The sequence below is a fragment of the Pseudonaja textilis genome, chromosome 6 (assembly GCF_049901715.1).
Source record: "Pseudonaja textilis isolate UNSWEBS1 chromosome 6, rPseTex1.2, whole genome shotgun sequence".
Lineage (NCBI taxonomy): Eukaryota > Metazoa > Chordata > Lepidosauria > Squamata > Elapidae > Pseudonaja > Pseudonaja textilis.
This window is the reverse complement of record NC_141995.1, coordinates 49,974,568-49,994,893: the sequence shown is the minus strand read 5'-3', so window position 1 is coordinate 49,994,893 and position 20,326 is coordinate 49,974,568. Positions and strand designations below refer to the sequence as shown.

General features: G+C 44.3%; 2 protein-coding genes across 2 annotated transcripts in view; one reads left to right on the top strand and one right to left on the bottom strand.

Moving 5' to 3' along the window:
• Positions 1–9,827, top strand: part of NWD2 (NACHT and WD repeat domain containing 2) — a 72,424-nt gene extending 62,597 nt beyond the window's left edge. The window contains exons 5-7 of the mRNA XM_087936819.1: positions 871–1,015; positions 3,306–3,895; positions 5,707–9,827. Coding sequence (XP_087792945.1) covers positions 871–1,015; positions 3,306–3,895; positions 5,707–9,639 — 4,668 coding nt within the window. The 3' untranslated portion in view covers positions 9,640–9,827. The remainder of the gene's footprint in view (positions 1–870; positions 1,016–3,305; positions 3,896–5,706) is intronic.
• Positions 1–20,326, bottom strand: part of LOC113435791 (toll-like receptor 6) — a 458,202-nt gene that overhangs the window by 46,674 nt on the left and 391,202 nt on the right. The gene's annotated exons all lie outside the window — the stretch shown is intronic.

Sequence of the window (20,326 nt, the reverse complement as noted above, 5' to 3'; positions counted from 1 at the left end):
AAACCTCCAGGAGGGTGAAAACAACCTCCCCGGGCCTTTGCACGGGCCCTGCGCTTACCTGGGATGCAAAACGGGATGTGTGGAGACTCTTGGGAGCAGAGGGGTAGGGTGGGCAGGGCCAGCCAGCTGTTGCAACTACCCGTTTGGCGAACCAGCTGTAAAATTCACATCCGATTCGCACAAACCTAGCTGGCGAGGTGCTTAGATCTGGCCCATGGGGCTGCCCTGGAAACAGTGAAGAAGTGGCCTGCGGTGCCACTGCCAATGAAAATGGAGCTTGGAAGGGCCACATATGCCCCCCTAACCCCGGGCTCCGTTTTTGGTTGTGATGGCCTCCTGCAGCCCTCTGCCAGCAGAAACAGAGCTTGGGAAGGCTGTGCATGACACCCCCCGAGCTCCGTTTTCACTGGCAGAGGGCTGCAGGAAGCTGTCACAGCCAAAAATAGAGCCTCGATGAGTGACGTCAAGCTGGCTGCCACCGCCCTCAACCATACCCACTTTCACGCCGGCCCCCTGATATGAAACACAACCCTGATGTGGCCCTCAATTACCCTTCCAAGGGGATCGGACTAGAAAACCTTCCAGCTCTATTCTGATTGATCAGTTTTGAGATCAGTTATCTTAATAAGGCTCACTTATCTTGAATTATACATACACCACTTAAAAATAAATATTCCTTCCTTCAGATTTGTGCATATAGTTCCTGAAGGATTTTTTTTTCCTGAAAGCAGAAAGGGGGCAGATAAATTTAATAAATAAATGTATTAAAAGCGTAAATGTTAATTTTATTAGCATGCCCTTGAGTCTGCTTTTTGCAATTGTCTAAACCATTGATCTTTCTTTCTTTTTTTCCTTTTTGTTGCTTTAAAGATGGAAGCCTCTTGCAACCCTGTCAGTGAGAGCAAATGGCAGGAGATATCAGAAGAAATTAAGGTGATGTTTAAGACAGCCGTGAAGATACTGTATGAAAAGGGGAAAATGAAACACAGTCAAGCAAAGAGATATCTTTCTTCTGGTAAACATGAAATCCAGGCACAGTGCATAGACAGATAAATGCTGAGATAGGATTGCACCTGATCAGGGAAGTATGCGCAAAACAAAAGGAAATAAATTTCCTTTGATACGAATCGTAGCCACTAATGGCGTGCAATTCTTCATCGCAGGTATTATTGTTCCTAAATTGGGTCTCTTCAGCCCCGCTCCTGAAATGATGAAGATATAGAAAAGGCACTGTACAAGTAGCTGTCTTGCCCCCGTTGGAGTCTGACTCCGAGGAGGAAGACGAACAGCCGTCAGGGAGTGGGAGAGTGGCTCCGTTAGCTGTGGATGAAACTGGGGCTGGGCAGAGCAGGGAAGAGATAGAACAAGGGAGAGGGGGCTCAGGAAGACCAAGGCCCACCCCCCTCTTCACCCTAGGGCACATAGGGAAGAACAGAGAAGAGAGTAACGTGGGTTGCATGGCTTATGAGGGAGGAGAGGGCCCTGATTCACTTCACAAGGCACACTGGGGAGGGAGTTTAAAGGAGATGCAGTTGCAAGCTGCGTTTGCGCAGAACAAACATTGAGTTTATCTAAATGTTGGCTGCTGTTAGCTGCGCTCCTGGAATCCTCCCAACTGGTTTGATTTACTCCCATGTTACTTCACTTCTGGAACTCCTTATCATGCCCTGCCGGATTTATTGCCTTATCTTGCTTTGTTGGATTTATAGTTCAAAGTTTTCTGTTTACAACATTTTGGACTAAGAATATCTGCAGCCAAGGGCTGTTGCAGGTTCTTGGGAGAGTTTTTCTCCAAACCGGAAGATAACCGGGACATTGGGGGCAAAGTTGGAGCTAATAAAAGGACCCCTGCTTATTATCTGGCTGGGTTGTCTTTGTGCCATGCCTCAGGTCATCACAGTAGTCCTCGACTTGCAACCACAGTAAAAACTATCCCCATGGTACTTTTTTTTTTTTTCAAGAGGCCACCGAACTTTCTGCTTTTCCTTTGAAGATGTTTCCCTTCTCATCTCAGAAGTTTCTTCAGCTCTGATAGAGCCTCACAATTTTGTGGGCTGAGTCAGATGTTTGTTAAAGTGAGTTTGGCCTCATTGTAGAATGTAGAATACTTTATTGGCCAAGTGTGGTTGGACACACAAGGAATTTGTCTTAGTTTAAATACTCTCAGTATGCATAAAAGAAAAGATACATTCATCAAGAGTCAAGAATCATAAAGTACGATACTTAATTGTGTGACCTTTCTTACCACTGTTGCTCAGCGAACCACTGTAGTTGTTAAGCTGCTAACATTTTGGCTAAGTGAATCTGGCTTGCCCATTGATTTCGCTTGTTGGAAGGTCACCAAAGGGAAATCACATGTGACCTCAGGACATAAATGTGAATCAGTCACCAAGCATCTTGAGTTTTGATCACGTGATCATGGGAATGAGGTCATAAGTGTGAAAAATGGTCATAAGTCACTTTCTCCAGGGCTGTTGTAAGTTTGAAAAGTCCCTAAATGAATGGCTGTAAGTCAAGGACTACCTATACAGACCATAACTGGTTTTATCTTCCTGGGCCCAAGAATAGAATATGGGAAAACAATTAAAAGAACTTGATAGAACTTGATATGGCCTAAATGTCTGTGGAGATTCTCAGTCATCCAAGTCATGATTGTCCCAAAGGTGCTTTTCAAGAAGCAACTGGACTTTCTGTTTTTTCTTCAAAGACTTCTCACCCAAGAAGCTTCTTCAGCTGCCATCTATCTCTAGTCTACAGTCCTTGTAGCTGTTCCAAGAAGGCTCCACATTCATTTGTACTATTCAGGTGACACTGAGGACACAGACAAACCTCCAAGTGCCCTCAACAGCTTGCTAAAAGGATGAAAATGACCAGCTGTCTGCAAGGAGTATAACTCCTTCCATTCCCCACCATCCAGTCAGAGCCGAAGAAACTTCCTGGATGAGAAGTTAAATGTCTTCAAAGAAAAACCAGGAAGTCCAGTTGCCTCTTGAAAAACCACCTTTGGGACAACCATGACTTGGAGGACTGAGAATCTCCCCAGACATTTAAGATGGATGGGCTTCAACTCCCAGAATTTCAGCCAACCTCAGGAACTTCTCCACCATCCGGTCCGAGCTGAAAAAGCTTCTTAGATGAGAAGCGAAATGTCTTCAAAGAAAAACCAGAAAGTCCAGTTGCCTCTTGGACAAAAAAAACCCCAAACGTCTTTGATATGGCCTAGTAAATTAGGATTCCGTGCAGCCGATTTGACTTTATTCTCCACCATCTTTAGATGTCCTCTTCTTCTTTTCTCTTCCTCCCAGCTATCGAAGACGAATTCGATTTTGCCTTAGGAAAACAAACCCCGGCTTTTTTAAAGAAGTGCGTTTGCTACATCCGGAAGATTGCCAACATCGAACGTTTTGTGAAAGTTCCCGAGATGGAGAAATACATGGACGTGCTTCGCGGAGGTGGGAAGTTTCTGAGGGATCCGGAAGCCCTTGAGAAACTCATCCGACTCAGGGACGAATTTGTACCTACCATTGTGGCTTCTTCCAACTTGAGAGTCTACACTTCCGTTACCCATTGTGACATCAAGTACGGTTACACCCAAGAAGTGGAGAGCCACTACATTGATGGTCTTGGCAAACAGTTCTACGAAGACATGATAGACATCATCCAAGCAACAGTCCAACAGAATTTTGACATAGAGACAGACTGGATTTATGATGAAGTCCTTCAACATTCCTCTCTGTGTAGAACCTACTCTTCCTTCTATGAATATAGATGCGAGGCCAGAACTATCATGCGCAAATACCTCCTGCCTAAGAAAATGGGCCACATTAATCCTCTTATTGTCTATGGAGGGCCATGCACCGGAAAAACATTTTTATTAGCAGAAGTGGCAAAGAAGGTAAAAGCGCTGCTGTGATTTCCACCCCTCCCCTACTGTTTTAAACCTAATTGAAGACTACTTTTCTGTTTTAAGTCTATTTGTGGCAAGCTGTAATTAGAGCTTCCTCTACATCACTTCCCCTGTTGGTTGTCTTGCTCTTGAAAACTGCGTGTAGAAAGGAGAAAGCACTTGACTCATTGAAGTTGACGAGACTCTTAAAGAAGGCTCAACTTTATTTCAGGCTCAAAAAAAAGAGGCATTTTTTTCTGTCTTTTGAATTAGTTTTGAAGCATAGAGAAAGAGAGAGAGAGAAAGATGGGACAAAGAGACAGAGACAAAGAGAGGAGGAGAAAGAAAGAGAAAGAGAAAAAGAGGGGAGAAAGATAGAAAGAGAAAGGGAGAGAGGGAGAGAGAAAAAGAAAGAAAGAAAAAGAAAGAAAGAAAGAAAGAGAGAGAGAGAGAGAGAGAGAGAGAGAGAGAGAGAGATGGAGCACCCACAATTTCTGGAGGCAAGCTATTCTACTGCTTAATTGTTCTCATGAAGAGGAAATTTCTCCCTACTATAAGCCATGGTGGCGCAGTAGTTAAGAGTGCAGTACTGCAGACTACTTCTGCTGCCTGCCGGCTGCCTGCAAGATAGCAGTTCAAATCCCACCAGACTCAAGGTTGACTCAGCCTTCCATTCTTCCAAGGTGGGTAAAATGAGGACCCAAACTGTTGGGGGCAAGAGGCTGACTCCAGAGGTGGTATTCAGCAGGTTCTGACCACTTCTGAAGAACTGGTAGCGGAAATTTTGAGTGGTTCAGGAAATCGGTGGTGGAAATTTTGAGTAATTTGGAGAACCAGTAGAGGAAATTTTGAGTAGTTCAGAATCCCACCTCTGACTGGCCTGGCCCCCATCTATTCTCTGCCTCCTGGCTCCCAGCTGATTGGCTGGGTCTTCTTTTGTTGCCCTGCACAGGAGAACGGAGCTGGAAAGCAGGTTAGTGGGGTGGGGAGGGAATGGGATTTTGCAGTATCCTTCTCCTGCCATGCCCACCAAGCCACGCCTACTAAGCCACGCCCACAGAACCGGTAGTAAAAAAATTGAAACCCACCACTGGCTGACTCTGTAAACCACTTAGAGAGGACTGTAAAAGCACCGTAAAGTGGTATATAAGTCTAAGTTCTAGGTTGGATCTCTCTTTGATAACCTTCCACCCGTTATTTCTTGTCCTGCTGTCAGGTACTTTGGAAAATAGATTGAACCCTTCTTCTCTGTGATGGCCCTTCAAATACTGGAAGACTGCTATCAAATTACTCCTAGTCCTTTTCTTCCTTATGCTGGACATACCCAGTTCCCACAATCATTTTTGATGTACAGGTAGTCCTCAACATAGGGCCACAATTGAGCCCCAAATGTCTGTTGCTAAGTGAGAAGTTCAATAGTTGAGTTTTGCCCCTATGTTGCATGGTGTGCCTTGGTGGGTGTGGCTTGGTGGGCATGGCAGGGGAAGGATACTGTAAAATCCCCATTTCCTCCCCACCCCACTAACCTGCTTTCCAGCTCCGTTCTCCTGTGCAGGGCAAAGAAGACCCAGCTGATCAGCTGGGACTCGGGAAGCAGAGAAGAGATGGGTGCGGAGCCAGTCAGAGGTGGTGTTTGCCAGTTCTCTGAACTACTCAAAATTTCTGCTACTGGTTCTCCAGAACCTGTCAGAACATGCTGAATACCACCTCTGAAACAAACCGTTGTAAGGCAAGGACTACCTCTATTTACCGTGTTTCTTGTGTCCAGATGAGGTCTACTAATTTGAACAATTAACCCCTTTGCATTTCTATATTTGCAGGCTTATGCTTGGCTGAAGGAAGAGATGGGACCGGAATCGGATCCCGTGGTGATCATAAGATTTATAGGATCCACAGAGATGAGCACAGACCTGAGGACTCTCCTCCAAAGTATTTGTGAACAGTTAGCAATCAACTATCGATGCCTAGTGCAAAGCTACCCGAAGAAGACCCATGATCTCCGAGACTTGTTCATTAACCTTTTGAATGAGTCCACCTTTCATCGACCCCTGGTTTTAATCTTTGACGCTCTGGAACAGCTGGCTGATCACGAGGACGCCAGGAAATTGTGGTGGCTTCCGGTTCACCTGCCTCGTTCAGTCCGAATTATCTTGTCCACACTGCCAAACAAGCACAGCATACTCCAAAAACTGAAGAGCCTTATCCACGACGAAGACAACTACATCGAGCTGACAGCAAGGGACAGAAAGATGTGCAGTCAAGTACTCAAGCAACAGCTGCTCCAAGTGAAGAGGAAAGTCACATCGGGCCAACAAATCTATGTCAACGAGGCTTTCTCTAAGTGCACCTTGCCGATGTTTGTAAACTTAACCTTCCGAGAGGTTCGAAGTTGGAAATCTCACAAGGATGTCGATGGGTCTTCACTCTGCATCACTGTTCATGATGGCATAGAACATATGTTCTGGTCTCTTCAGAATAGCTGCGGGTCGAAACTTTTATCCCGAGCCCTTGGCTACATCACCATGTCCATAGCTGGCTTGAGCGAAATGGAATTGGAAGACATTTTAGCGCTCGATAACACCGTCATGCTCGAACTAAGTCAACGCATCCGATACCTCAATCCATTGAGAGTACCTTACATCTACATTGCAAAACTGAAAGAAGGCTTAACAGGATACCTGATAGAAAGACAAGTGAAAAACGTAACCCTTTTAGTTTGGGCTAATCGGCACCTACAACTGATTGCCCAAAAGATATATCTTCACAGGGAAGAAGACGTGCATGAAATGCACATGGTCATGGCAGAATATTTTCTAGGGGTTTGGTCTGGAGGCCGAAGGAAATCACTTTACGGCGAGGATCAGTATCTGAACGGCTGCCTGGACATTGACAGCAGGAGTATGAACAATGAAGAGAGGCACATGATGGACTTCATGAATTTTGACAGGCAGTGCCCTGACCAGCCTTGGGTCTTTCAGTGCAACCCTTTGGAGCCCAACATTTTTTTCATTAACCACCGGAAAATGACTGAGCTTTTGCACCACCTGACCAAGTGCGGGAAAACCGATGACATTTTGTACGGCGTCATCATGAATTTCAGCTGGCTTTACACCATGATCAAAATTGGACAGTTTGACAAAGCCCTTTCGGATGTGGAGCTGGCCTACAACTACTCACACGAAAAAGAGCTGAAGTTTCTAGCAACCACCCTGCGGGCCATCAAACACAAAGTGACAAAATACCCAGGGACCCTCTCAGCGGAATTACAACAGAGGCTACTGCCAGTGGTCAGTTCCTTGCCCAAACTGAGACAGCTTCTTCTAGAGTGTGACAAAGATGGTCCTAAATATTGTTCTATTGTTCCACTTCATTCTTCTATGGATGTCACTTATAGTCCTGAAAGACTACCTCTGTCCTCCAGCTGCTCTCAAGTGACCGAAATCCTACCTACCTTCAATCCAAGTATAGTTATTGTTGCTCTAGAAAATGGGTCCATCAGTACCTGGCATATCGAGACTCGCCAACTCTTAAGGCAAATTACAACCGCTCAGTCAGTTATTTTGGGCATGAAACTGACGACTGATGAAAAATACCTTGTGGTGGCCACCACCAAGAACACACTCTTGATTTATGACAATCTAAACTCTTGTCTTCTCTCCGAGGTGGAAATTAAAGGATCAAAGCATAGCGGCATTGGAGTGAGTTCCAGTTTTATAAATGGATTTGCCCTTTCTGTAAACCATGTGCTGTCATGGCTGGAAGCCAGTAAGGACATCACGGTGATCGATCTACTGTACGGGTGGCCCCTTCATCAATTCCACTGTTGGTATGAAGTCACTTGCATCCAGTGTTCAGGAGATGGGATGTACGCGTTCTGTGGACAACATTTGAACACGGCATCAATATTTCATTTGGGCAGTGGTGACAAGCTGGCCACAGTGACCTCTGAATTCTCGGGAGGGTTTGTTAAATTTCTTCTCATCTTAGATGCAGCTCAAGAGATGGTCATGGTGGACAGCGAAGGGGCCCTCTCTATTTGGAACACAGAGGAAATTTCCCACCCTCAATTAATGGATGACTTTGATTGCAGGAGAGGGGATAGTGAATTTGTCAGCCTTGAACTTGCTGAAGACCAAAGTGCCATTTTAATCTGCAAATCTCTCAGCATAGACCTGCTGGACACGAGCATGTGGAAAGTCGCAGAAAAGTTTAGAGCGAAAAGGAACGAGCGCTTCATCTCGGCTGCATTATCCAAAAACGGAGACTGCATCGTTGCGTCTATCGAAAACACCTCAGCCATTTTCGTTTGGAGGAGAGATAGCGGGCAGTGCATGGCGACCTTACAAGAAATCTCGGGAAACATTGTCAGGTTGATGAAGTCAAACCATCACAACATGCTACTCTCCTTGTCCACCAGTGGGGTCCTTTCGGTATGGGACATCGATATTATCACTGCAATGTCCAACATTGACAAAACTGGCAAGCCCATCCAAAGACTGGTTTTGCCCGCCAAGGGGGAAGCGATTTACACACTGGATGGATCTGAAGCTATCCATAAATGGAACTTCAGCACGGGATTCATTGAAGCAATATTTAAGCATGAAAGCCTGGTTGAAAACTGTGTCCTGACATCCAACGGGAAATTGATGATTACGTCTGATGACAAATGCAGCCAGTATGTGTGGCAAACGGATTCCGGCGAAAATCTCTTCCGCATCAATGGGCAAAGGATATGCCAACTGTTGATAACCCACAATGACCAGTTTGTGGTCTCCCTCTGTGAGCAAAATGCATCCAGGGTTTGGAGGCTGTCGACTGGACACCGTGTGTGCAACATTCTTGTGGCCTTGCAGAATGCATTTATAACCACAGCGAACACCTTTGTGGTTGGAATGACAAAGAACAAAGTCTTAGCGGTCAGCCTGTGGACTGGTAGCATAACCAAGAAGCTTTCTTGTGATGATGGCATCACCATTGTGGATATCAAACTTGTCCCAGACAGCCCGGATAGTGTGATCTTTATCACATCTGCTGAAACCGTGAACATCTGCAGTCTTACCGAAGAAGTTGTCTCTAGACGTTTACAGCTGCCTAATAGCTTCTTGAAAACGTTAGAGGATTTTGAAATATCGCCCAGTGGAAAACTGGGGATTCTCTCTCGTGGAGATGAGAACATCAACATCCTGGACCTTCACAGTGGCAAGCTTCGAGTGGTCCATGCTTCGGGGATCATCTGGAGGCAGAAGCTGTCTCAGGACGGACGCTATCTGGTGTACATTTGTTTCCGCAGCGGGGAAGATGACGAGGATAACAGCGCCATCTCTATCTTAATTGTAATGAGGTTGGCAGATGGCAAAAACATCGGGGCCTGCTCACTCTACAAAACCCCCACTTTCCTAACTCTTTCCCAGAGGCACCTGAACATCATTGTGGGCTTCGACGATGGAAGCATCTCCACGTATACTGTGGTGGATCGCGTGGATGCCGCCCTGAAAATCAAAATCGCTACTTCCAACAGCCGGCAGATTTTCAACAACGCCAGTCAGGTGATGAAGCCAAAGTGTCACCATTACACCTTCAAAGCGACTGCAGACTGTATCTGGAGAGAATCGACAGAGGTGTTTGCGAGAGACAGTCCCATCACCGTGGTCGATGCTGAGTCCAGCGACACCACCCCCACCAAAAAACACAACTATTGCTACGACAAAGTGTGTTCTGCCATAGACTGCCGCGTGTTCACTGCTGGCAACTGAGCCTCAAACAAGGAGTCTGCTCGCCCTTCCACACCGCAGATGTCACATTTGTTATTGAGGCCCAAGCCCACTTTTAAAAGAGCCGGTTTAAAAACTGACAAACGAGGCAGAGAGAAAAATCTCCGAAGGCGATCCACAGTCTTTGACTGACTCTTTCAAGCAATATCGTCGGATGGATTCTGCTGTTTTTAAAACGGGGTGGGGAGGAAGGTTTTTCAATAAGAAGGATGCTATATTTCATATTGGAATGAGGCAGATCAAGCATTTTTTGTAAAAAAAAAAAAAAAAATCCAGCTGAGCAGAAGCAATTTTGAATTGATACCACTTGCAAAAAAAGGAAGGGGGGTTATTTCCTTCTGATGGTGCAACCAGATGTTACATGTCACCCTGAAACATTCGATGCATTCCATAAACATTTGAAATAGCAGCTATTAGAACCCCACCCCCAACACACACACACATACAAAATTGATTGTTTTTTTTAAAAAAAACAGCAAAGGGCTTTTTTCAGCCCGTGAATAGTACTAATTCCCCCAGATTTTCAGTCACGGCCATCATTTCATGTAAATCTTTTGTCACTTAACTCGATAGTCTTATAGCGTTGATTCGTTCCGCTTGCTTTTGTTTCTTCTTACCTGGTCCAGGTAGAGTAGCAGTTGAAGTAATCTAAAAGTCACACATAAAGTGCTAAGAATTTTTTAAAAATACCCCAAATTGCAAGCATTTCAAACATCGATGGACGTTTTTCTATTCCAAAAATACAAAATTTTACAAAATGGCTTATTTAGATCCTGTAAAGCAAGAGTGTGGAACCTTGGCAATTTTAAGATTTGGGGACTTCAACTCCCAGAATCCTCCAGCCCAGACAGCTGGGGGATTCTGGGAATTGAAGTCCACAAGTTTTAAAGTCGCCAAGGTTGCACGCTCCTGCTTTACGGGATCTAGCGTGGCTGGCTGGGGGATTCTGGGAGTTGAAGTCCAGAAGCCTTAAAGTTGCCAAGATTGGATCCCCTGGTAAAGAAAGCAACTTGGTCTGGATTTCATGCTGTTTCTTTTTCACCATGTCTTTCAGTACAGTGCTTAAGGGATAACATTTTCCCATCAGAGAGGGCATTACGAGCCATCCGTCCCGTTCCATTCTCTTTTTACGTCAAAAAAAACACTCTTATGAACCATTCTGTTCTGGGAAAGTCCAGCTGATTCTAATCCTTGCAGGAATCAGAATGGAAGAGTTCACACATCCTTCCTGGCCAGTGGTGGGATTTGAATAATTTAACACCAACTTCTCTGCCCTAATGGCCAGCTGTGTGGGCGTGGCCATGGTGGGCATGGCCAGGGGATGTGACAGGCAGCACTCGGCCTCCTGCACTCCCCCGGGGAACAAAAACAGGCCGCCCATACCGTCACACCCTGTTTGGGGCCTAGTGAGCCTCCCTGCACTTTTGGGAGCTAAAATAGGGTGCTTGGGGATTCCCTGGGACTCTTGGAAGGGGTGGGGGGGGCAGCCAGCAATTTAACAACCGGTTTCGAGTGAACTGGTGTGAACCGGTTGAATCCTACCACTGTTCCTGGCGCATTTAGTGTCTGCCTTATTGTCATTCCTGTTTTTTCCTGCGTGAAACACAGACACGATGACCAATTTACTCGGGGATTCCAGTGACATGCTCGCATACGTGCTGAATAACAAGCAAACAACAGCAAAAAATCTGGCTGCCTCAAGGGTTCTTTACTGTTACACTTTGTAATAAATTTCTTACTTCTCTGTACAATATCATACTCTTCACTTCACTGCTTTGGGCTGGCCTTTTATAAGACTCTATCCCTTCGAAGCCTGGGGGAGGTGGGGGTTGTAGGAAAAATAGGGATGTCTTTCTGATTGTATTTTTTATTTTATTTTTAGCTCATCTCCTCCTCTTCTCCTACCCTTGCCTTTTCTTACCCAGCTAGCCCTTAGAGGCGATGGGACTTGTAGTCCAAACTTATCTAGAAAGCCTGCAATGAATGATGCCCACTTGGACCTGTGCAGCTCAATTAAGATAAAGTACATGAGTTTAAGATGGAGGTTCCGTCCCGTTCATTACAGAAAGTATAAAATATTTCTAAATGTCTACAAGTATGAACAGCTTAGACGTGTAGGCTGGTCTTCCATTTTAAAATAAAGCCCACCGTTATCCCATCCCAACTTGTGTGCATTTTATAACAGAAATAGATAAAACACACACCTGTTCCGGTTTTGTCAGCCAATATTTGAGGACTCTGAGTATTTTTCTTGTAACATCCCCTGGAGCAGAAGACTTCCGAGCAAATTTGAACAGAAGACGGGCTTATACTGAACCACAGAGGGAATTTGCACATCATTCGCAGGAGGCTGAACACCTTCAACCTCTTCTAGGCAGCCTCCTGAGAGAGTGGTGCGGTGGCCTAGAATTAGAGATCTCACCTCACAGTCAGGAGGCTGTGAGTTGGATCCTAGGTAGAAGCAGATATTTCTCTCTCTCAGCACGAGGAGAATATATCTGGTGAACAAAACTGCACATTGGCAACAAGAAGGGCATCCGGCCAGTAAAAACCCTCCGCTAGCTCCAGATTTCACCCTGCAAGGGATTATGGAGTCGTTAAAAGAAGGTAATATACGGCCTCCTGGGAGCCATGGAGTCTTGAATTCTCAAATGACGCAAGGCCAACTATATACGTCCAAAGGTGAAGGTGTTACTCCAGATCCTGGTGGGTTTTCGGACATATGGAAACAGCTGCCTAATTAAATTGAAATTTGCAGCAGAGAAATTGGACATTAGAGGAGGTGTGCCAGTTGACCAAATACGTTTGTGCTTTAGTTTAATTGAGCTCTCGGGTGCGTTTCCTTACAGTATTTTTCCCCCAACCATCCAACGTTTTAAAGTCATTCATCAGCTCGGTTAGTCCTTGACTTACGACCAGGAGTGGGATGCGAATATTTTTACTACCAGTTCTGTGGGTGTGGCTAGATGGGAGTGGCCATGTGTCTGGGTGGGCATAGCTTCTTCTTTTCTGCAACACAGCGCCGCCGCCACAACCCATGCTCCAATTTTTGGCTTCTCGGGCCTCAGGGAAGCTTCCCGGGAGCAAAAACGGGCTCCCGTGAGGCTTCCTGAGGCCCAGGAGGCAAAAAACGGAGCGGGCGGGGGCTGCACAGCAATTTGGGGCCATTGTTAAATGGTTAGATAGTAAGTCAAGGATAACCTGAAAAGAAAAAACAGAAATTTAATAGCTTTTTTTTTTTTTAAGAAAAAGGCATATCTTTGGCAGTTTAAAAGAGGTAAGGAGAGGAGAGTAGAGAGTAGAGAGTAGTAGAGTAGAGTAGAGTAGAGTAGAGTAGAGTAGAGTAGAGTAGAGTAGAGTAGAGTAGAGTAGAGTGAACTGGGACCTTGGAGGTCTTCTAGTCCAGCCCACTGCTCAAGCAGGATAACCGACACTATTTCAGATAAGTGACTGTTTAGACTCTTCTTAAAAACCTCCAGTGACCTGGTTAATTGGTTAATTGTCCTCACTGTCAAGAAGTCTCTCCCTCAGTTGTTTTAAAGATTGTGAATAAAACATATTCTCTTTTTTTTAACCTCCAGAATTCTAAGGATCAGACTACCTAGAATGGCTAACTTGTTTCAACCAGGATCTGCTCCACATTTATTCCCAACAATTGTATGTTGCTTACTTATCACATCCTAGGTGTTTCATGATGAGAGTCTGGGTGGGTGGATGGGTGGGTGGAGAATAGTTATAGGTGGATGGATGGGTGGATGGATGGAAGGAAGGAAGGAAGGATGGATGGATGGATGGATGGATGGATGGATGGGTGGATGGAGAATAGCTATAGGTGGATGGATGGATGGATGGATGGATGGATGGATGGATGGATGGATGGATGGATGGATAATAGCTATAGGTGGATGGATGGATGGATGGATGGATGGATGGATGGATGGATAATAGCTATAGGTGGATGGATGGATGGATGGATGGATGGATGGATGGATGGATGGATAATAGCTATAGGTGGATGGATGGATGGATAATAGCTATAGGTGGATGGATGGATGGATGGATGGATGGATGGATGGATAATAGCTATAGGTGGATGGATGGATGGAGAATAGCTATAGGTGGATGGATGGATGGATGGATGGATGGATGGATGGAGAATAGCTATAGGTGGATGGATGGATGGATGGAAGGAAGGAAGGAAGGAAGGAAGGAAGGAAGGAAGGAAGGAAGGAAGGAAGGATGGAGAATAGCTATAGGTGGATGGATGGGTGGATGGATGGATGGATGGATAATAGCTATAGATGGATGGATGGATGGATGGATGGATGGATGGATGGATGGAAGGATGGATGGATGGATGGATGGAGAATAGCTATAGGTGGGTGGATGGATGGATGGATGGATGGAGAATAGCTATAGGTGGATGGATGGATGGATGTATAATAGCTAGAGATAGATAGATAGATAGATAGATAGATAGATAGATAGATAGATAGATAGATAGAGATGATAGAGATAGAGGGAGAGAGAGACAGACAGACAGTGTTCTGACTTAGCTCCCTCTGACATGAACTCAAAAGATTCCTTTACTAGGAATGCTGGAAGCCCCAGCGAAACATTTCTCTCGCAGGCTAACAAGTCCAGCCAGCCAGAAGATGAATAGTTCTCTGCCACACCTTTATCCCCAGAGCTAGGATGGGGCTTTGCTAGCAGCAGTGGCTCTTCTGTCCCAAGAACCGGCTCATAGATTTCCACTGTTCTCCTTTCCTCTCTCAAACAAATTGATGTAAGTCAAGAACTACTGCATAGATGTCACATAGCTAAAGTACCTTTCATCCCCTTAGCCTGTGAGTTGGCACATCCCTCTATCAGGAAGTGTACGATGATGTATGAAGTCAGAGCAAAATGGTTAAATGGTTAAAGTGGTTAAATGGTTAAAATGGTTAAATGGTTAAAATGGTTAAAGTGTTTGAGCCATGGATTGTTTGAGCCATGGATTTATTGTCTGGATTGTGTTTATCCATTTTCTTCCCTTCCCTGGTGGTTGTCAACTCATAAAATATTTCTATGGTCTTTTTAGAGTTGCCAACAGAAAGGGAGGGGGAGCAGTGCAGCTGTTTGCAAACCAAAACTGCATTCCATAAATGTTTTCAAAGATAGTAACTAGGTGATTGAAGTTTCTGCCGTGCAAAATTCTAACTGGAGAGCATGATTGATGACTCTGGGCTATGGATGTGTCCCATTGGAGAATATGAATTATGATACACCCAGGCAGTGCCGGCATGTTAATTCCCAAAAAATCCTTTTTAAGTTTTGGAAGTTTGGCTTGAGACTCATGATTTAAATGAGGAGTAACTGCTGGAGCCCTGACAGTAGTGTCATATTGTTAAAAATTTCCTCTCTTTGGAGACAAGTAAATTGTCGGTCAGTAGATAAACGCAGCATAAGATTGGACAGGACTCGGGTTTAACCTATTGGACTTCCAAAACTGTCTGTATTTTGAACCTCAGTGGCCCTTTTTGTAAAACAAATACAGAATTGACTGTAGCATACAATTCTTCTGTGTAAACGCCCCTCTAGAATATGAATAATGCCTTTTCTTAACTTGTTTGCAACCAATAGATCATACTGAATGTTTTTATGTAAACTTTGTATTGTCGGGCGAAGAATTACCCCGGGTCAAAGATTTATATTTTCATAAATGTTAAATTTAGTTACCTTTTGTTACAGGGTTGTTAAATTAGAAATCTATGGCTGTCTTCAACCATATCTTGTCTTGTCTACCCACTGTTTGTATGAATAAATATGAACACCATAATAAAACCAACAGCTTTCTGGTGTTATTTTTCTCAAAGTTCGCATACTCCACAGATTTTCCACAAGTACAGGTAGTAGTCCTTGAGAGGGGTGCGATGGCTTAGAGGTGGAGCTCTCGCCTCACAGGCTGTGAGGCTGTGAATTCAATCCAAGGTAGAGGCAGTTATTTCTCTTTCTGGGCACGATGAGAATATATCTGCCCAACAGAACTCCACACTGGTGACAGGAAGGGTATCTGGCCATTAAAACGCTCTGCTAGCTCTATTCAGTTGCCCAGACTCCACCCAAGGGATTATGGAGTCATTAAAAGATGATGATGGCAGGTAGTAGTCCTTGATTTAAGGCCACAATTCCCATTGCTAAGTGAGACTTAAAGTGAAGTATGTTTTGCCCTGTTTTACACCCTTTCTTGCCACAGTTGCTAAGCGAAGGCGTAATGAAGTAAATCTTCATGAGCAACATGTTGTTCTTAAGTGACATGGTGGCAGTCTTCCAGTCAATCAGAATAGAGTTGGAAGGGACCTTGGAGGTCTTGTAGTCCAGCCCTCTGCTCAAGCAAGAGATCTTATACTATAAGATGTTACATAGAAGAGGGGAACAAACTATTCTACAAAGCATTTAAGGGCAGGACAAGAAGTAACTGGTGGAAGATCATGGGAGGTCTTGGAAATCTCACAACTAAGGAGGAATTTCCTGACAATTAGAACAATTAATCAGTGAAATGACTTCCCTCTAGTTGTGTTGGAGGGGTTGCGTTGTGTGTGTGTGAGTGCATGAAGGGAGGCTCAGCTAATCTCATTGTACACATGTTGTACTCTGACAATAAAGGTAATAACAATAGTGTCATGCCCCTGTCGGAATCTGACTCGGAGGGGGAAGCCGAACAGCTGACAGGGAGTGGGGAATGGCTCCATTGGTTGTGGAAGAAACTGGGGAAGGGCAAAGTCCGGCTGGGCAGAGCAGAGAAAAGGTAGAGCAAGGGAGAGGGAATTCAGAGGAAGATCCAGGCCCACCCCCCTCTTCATCCTAGGGCATGCAGGGAGGAACAGAGAAGGGAGCAATGTGAGTTGCATGGCTTACGGGGGAGGAAAGGGCCTGATTCCCTTCATTAGCTGCAGCTGGGAACACAGTGTATAAAAGAGGAAGTTGCACACAGCAAGTTGTTGGGAGCAAATCGTGAATTTATCTGGTATCGTCGTGGCTTATCTGTGTTCCTGGTGTCTTCCCACCTGTGTGAGTTTTGCCCTGTTTTCAAGTCTGAAATTCCTTCTCCTGCCCTGTCAAGCTAGTTACTTCAGCTTGGTTTGTTTGGATTTTAAGTTACAGTTTCTGTGTACCTTGTTTTGGACTGAATTTTCTACAGTTAAAGGCTGTTCTTGGGAGAGTTTTTCTCCAGCCGAAGGTAACCTGGACATTGGGGGCAAAGTTGGAGATAATAAAGAGACTCTTACTGCTTATTTGACTGTGTTGCCTTTATGCTGCACCCCGGGTCATCACAAATAGAAGTTGTGGGTTCTCCATCACTGGAGGCTTTCAAGAAGAGACTGGACAGCCATTAGTTCAGAATCTTATAGGATCTCAGGAGGTTGTACTAGAAGACCACCAAGGTCTTCTGGCTGGCATGACTAAATGCCAAAGGCACACAGAACGCTATTACCTTCCTACCAAAGGAGTCCCTATTTTTCTACTTGCATTTTTTTACATGCTTTCAAACTGCTAGGCAGAAGCTGGGAAAGTAGTAACGGGAGCTCACTCCATTATGCGGCACTAGGGATTCAAACTGCCGAACCACCAACCTTTCCGATCGAAAAGCTCAGCATCTTAGCCACTGAGTCACCGTGCCCCTTTGATATTGCTTAAATTTTGGCAAATTCAAGAGGGTGGCCTTCAATTCCCACAGTTCATGGTTGGCTGGGGGAATTTTGGGAGTCAAAGACCACCCATCTTAAAGTTGCCAAAGTGTCAGAAACACGAGGATATGTGAACTCTGACTGCACCACAAGAGCGCATCGAGGAGTGGTTTGTTGTTTGATCTTGAAATAAAAGGAAAAGTAGAATAGAATATGGAATGGAATGGAATGGAATAGAATAGAATAGAATAGAATAGAATAGAATAGAATAGAATAGAATAGAATAGAATAGAATAGAATAGAATAGAATAGAGGAATAAGGAATTAGAATAGGATAGGATAGGACAGGATAGGATAGGATAGGATAGAACAGAAGAATGAAGAACAGAATAGAACAAAAGAATATAGAATAGAATAGAATATAGAATAGAATAGAACAGAAGAATGAATAGAACAGAACAAAATTGAACAAAAGAATGAAGAATAGAATAGAATAGAATAGAATAGAATAGAATAGAATAGAATAGAATAGAATAGAATAGAATAGAATAGAATAGAATAGAATAGATGTGCTGTCCAGACAATTATAGTTAATGGGAATGGGATAGTTTGTTAAGAATTGGGAGCTGTCCCCTTAAGGGAATGCATTATGGTAAATATAGTTAAGGTATCCTAAGAAATGTAGTTCATGTCATGTGGCCACATCTCCAACCCTGATTGGTCACTGAATTGACTCTTGGTGAGTCGGTGGAGATTTCTTCGCTCTTGCCTAAACTCAGCCTCCTGCTAGTGTATCTGCTACGATGGGATGAAATTTGGGACAGAAAGATCACTATCATTTTACACTATGATTTCAACTGTGCAAAGAATTGGACATTAGATGCATCTCGACATAACTGTGAGTCACCTTGAGGATACCTAATATAATCCAACAAAAGAAACTTTGCATGGAAGAATTTGTAGAGTTATCTATCTGTCTCTATATTCAGCAAGGACAGAATAATAGGATAGGATAGGATAGGATAGGATAGGATAGGATAGGATAGGATAGGATAGGATAGGATAGGATAGGACAGGACAGGACAGAATAGAATAATTTATTGGCCAAGTGTGATTGGAAACACAAGGAATTTGTCTTCCAAATATTAAGATTAACCAGTAGATGGAGTAAGCGTGTTGCACACCTTTTTGTTTTTCTCCCACCCACCTGATGGTCTTTCCAGAATGGCTATCAGGGCATTGATGCTCTTTGAATCCTAGGCAGGAGGGAACAAAACCCATCTGGGAAACCTCTTGTATCTTTGGTTGCAAACGTTTCTCGTGAAGCCCAGAAAAAGGGAAGAGAATGGAAAATTTTAAAAAAATGATCACCCCTTTTCATCTTCCTGAGTTTGGGCATGGTTTTGCAGTGCTTTGACATTTGGAGCATCTGCATAGTTCCAGAAACAATGGTGGTTCATCCAGTACATTATTTAGGCCAGCGGTTGTCAACTGGTGGGCCGTGAGAAAATTTTGGTAGGCCACAGAGAAATCTCAGCCCCAGAGCACCCCCCCAAAGCAATTAATCCAGGCTGCGCAGAAACACAAGGCTGCTCAGCCCACATGGCCCACAGGAACCCTTCCTACCCGCTCACTCCTTACTGGTAAACTTGTCCGCTAAATTGCTATTTTTCCTTTTTCCGACCATCATCTGTTCTGCTGTGCCAGGAGATTTAGATTAGCTAGGAAGCAGGAAATGGTTGGATTTCTTGCTTTCTAGCTAGCCTTTAGATCTTCGGCTCAGCGCAGCCAAACCTCCCTTAGGACTGAAGGTTTGCTTGCAAGCAAATTCAGTGGAGACTCACGGCAAGCAAATTTGAGAGGCTGAGCTAGCCGATGGCAACCATTGAATGATTCTGTGAGCAACTCAATCTGACTGCCTGCTTTGCCTGGTTTTGGATAAAAGTTGCTCTTTTTTAAATAAAAAAATCAATATTTACATGCATGGTGTGTTGTGAGTTAATTTTGTGAGTTTGCTTGCAAGCAAATTTTATGTGACAGACTGAGCTAGCCAATGGCAGATAGATAGATGTCTGAATGAATCTGTGATTCTGTGAGCAACTCAATCTGCCTGCTTTGCCTGATTTTGGGTAAAAGTTGCTCTTTTTTTTATGAAACATTCAATATTTATATAAATATTTATAATATGTACATACAAGCCATGCCCAGCCAGTCACATGACCACCAAGCCACACCCACAAATTAGGCCACGCCCACAGAACCGGTTAGTGGTCCCTGGGATTTAAAATTATGAGTATGGTGGTCCCTGAGGTCCAAAAGGTTGGCAACCCCTGATTTCGGCCACGATCAACACAAGCACAACATTTGAGTTCATCCTTGAGGAAAATCTTTTTTGGCATAAAGAGAGGCAATTCCACTCTCTGAATGAGGAAGGAAAGGTGAGGAAGAGACATAGGAAATCCCTGCTGGTGGTCATTTTTCAAGACCACTCACCTAGATTTGAAAGCCACGGAGAACTTTCGCAAATTGAATAGCAATAGCACTTAGACTTATGCACCGCTTCACAGTGCTTTTGCAGCCCTTTCTAAGCGGTTTTACAGAGTCAGCCTCTTGCCCCCAACAATCTGGGTCCTCATTTTAATGACCTTGGAAGGATGGAAGGCTGAGTCAACCTGGAGCTGGTCAGAATTGAACTGCTGGCTGTGGGCAGAGTTAGCCTACAACACTCTATGTTTCCTTTTGGTTTACTTTGCCTAAGTGTAAGACTTGACTTTTCTCTACATTGAATTTTATTTTATGAAGTATGGAGGTCATCTAGTCCAGCCCCCTGCTCAAGCAGTACTCACAAGGAAGTCCCAAAGGTGCTTTTTTTCAGGAGGCAACTGGACTTTCTGGTTTGTTTGTTTTTTCTCTTTTGAAGGCGTTTCGCTCCTCATCCAAGGAGCTTCTTCATCTCTGACTGGATGGTGGGGAATGGAAGGATTTCTATTCCTTACAGACAG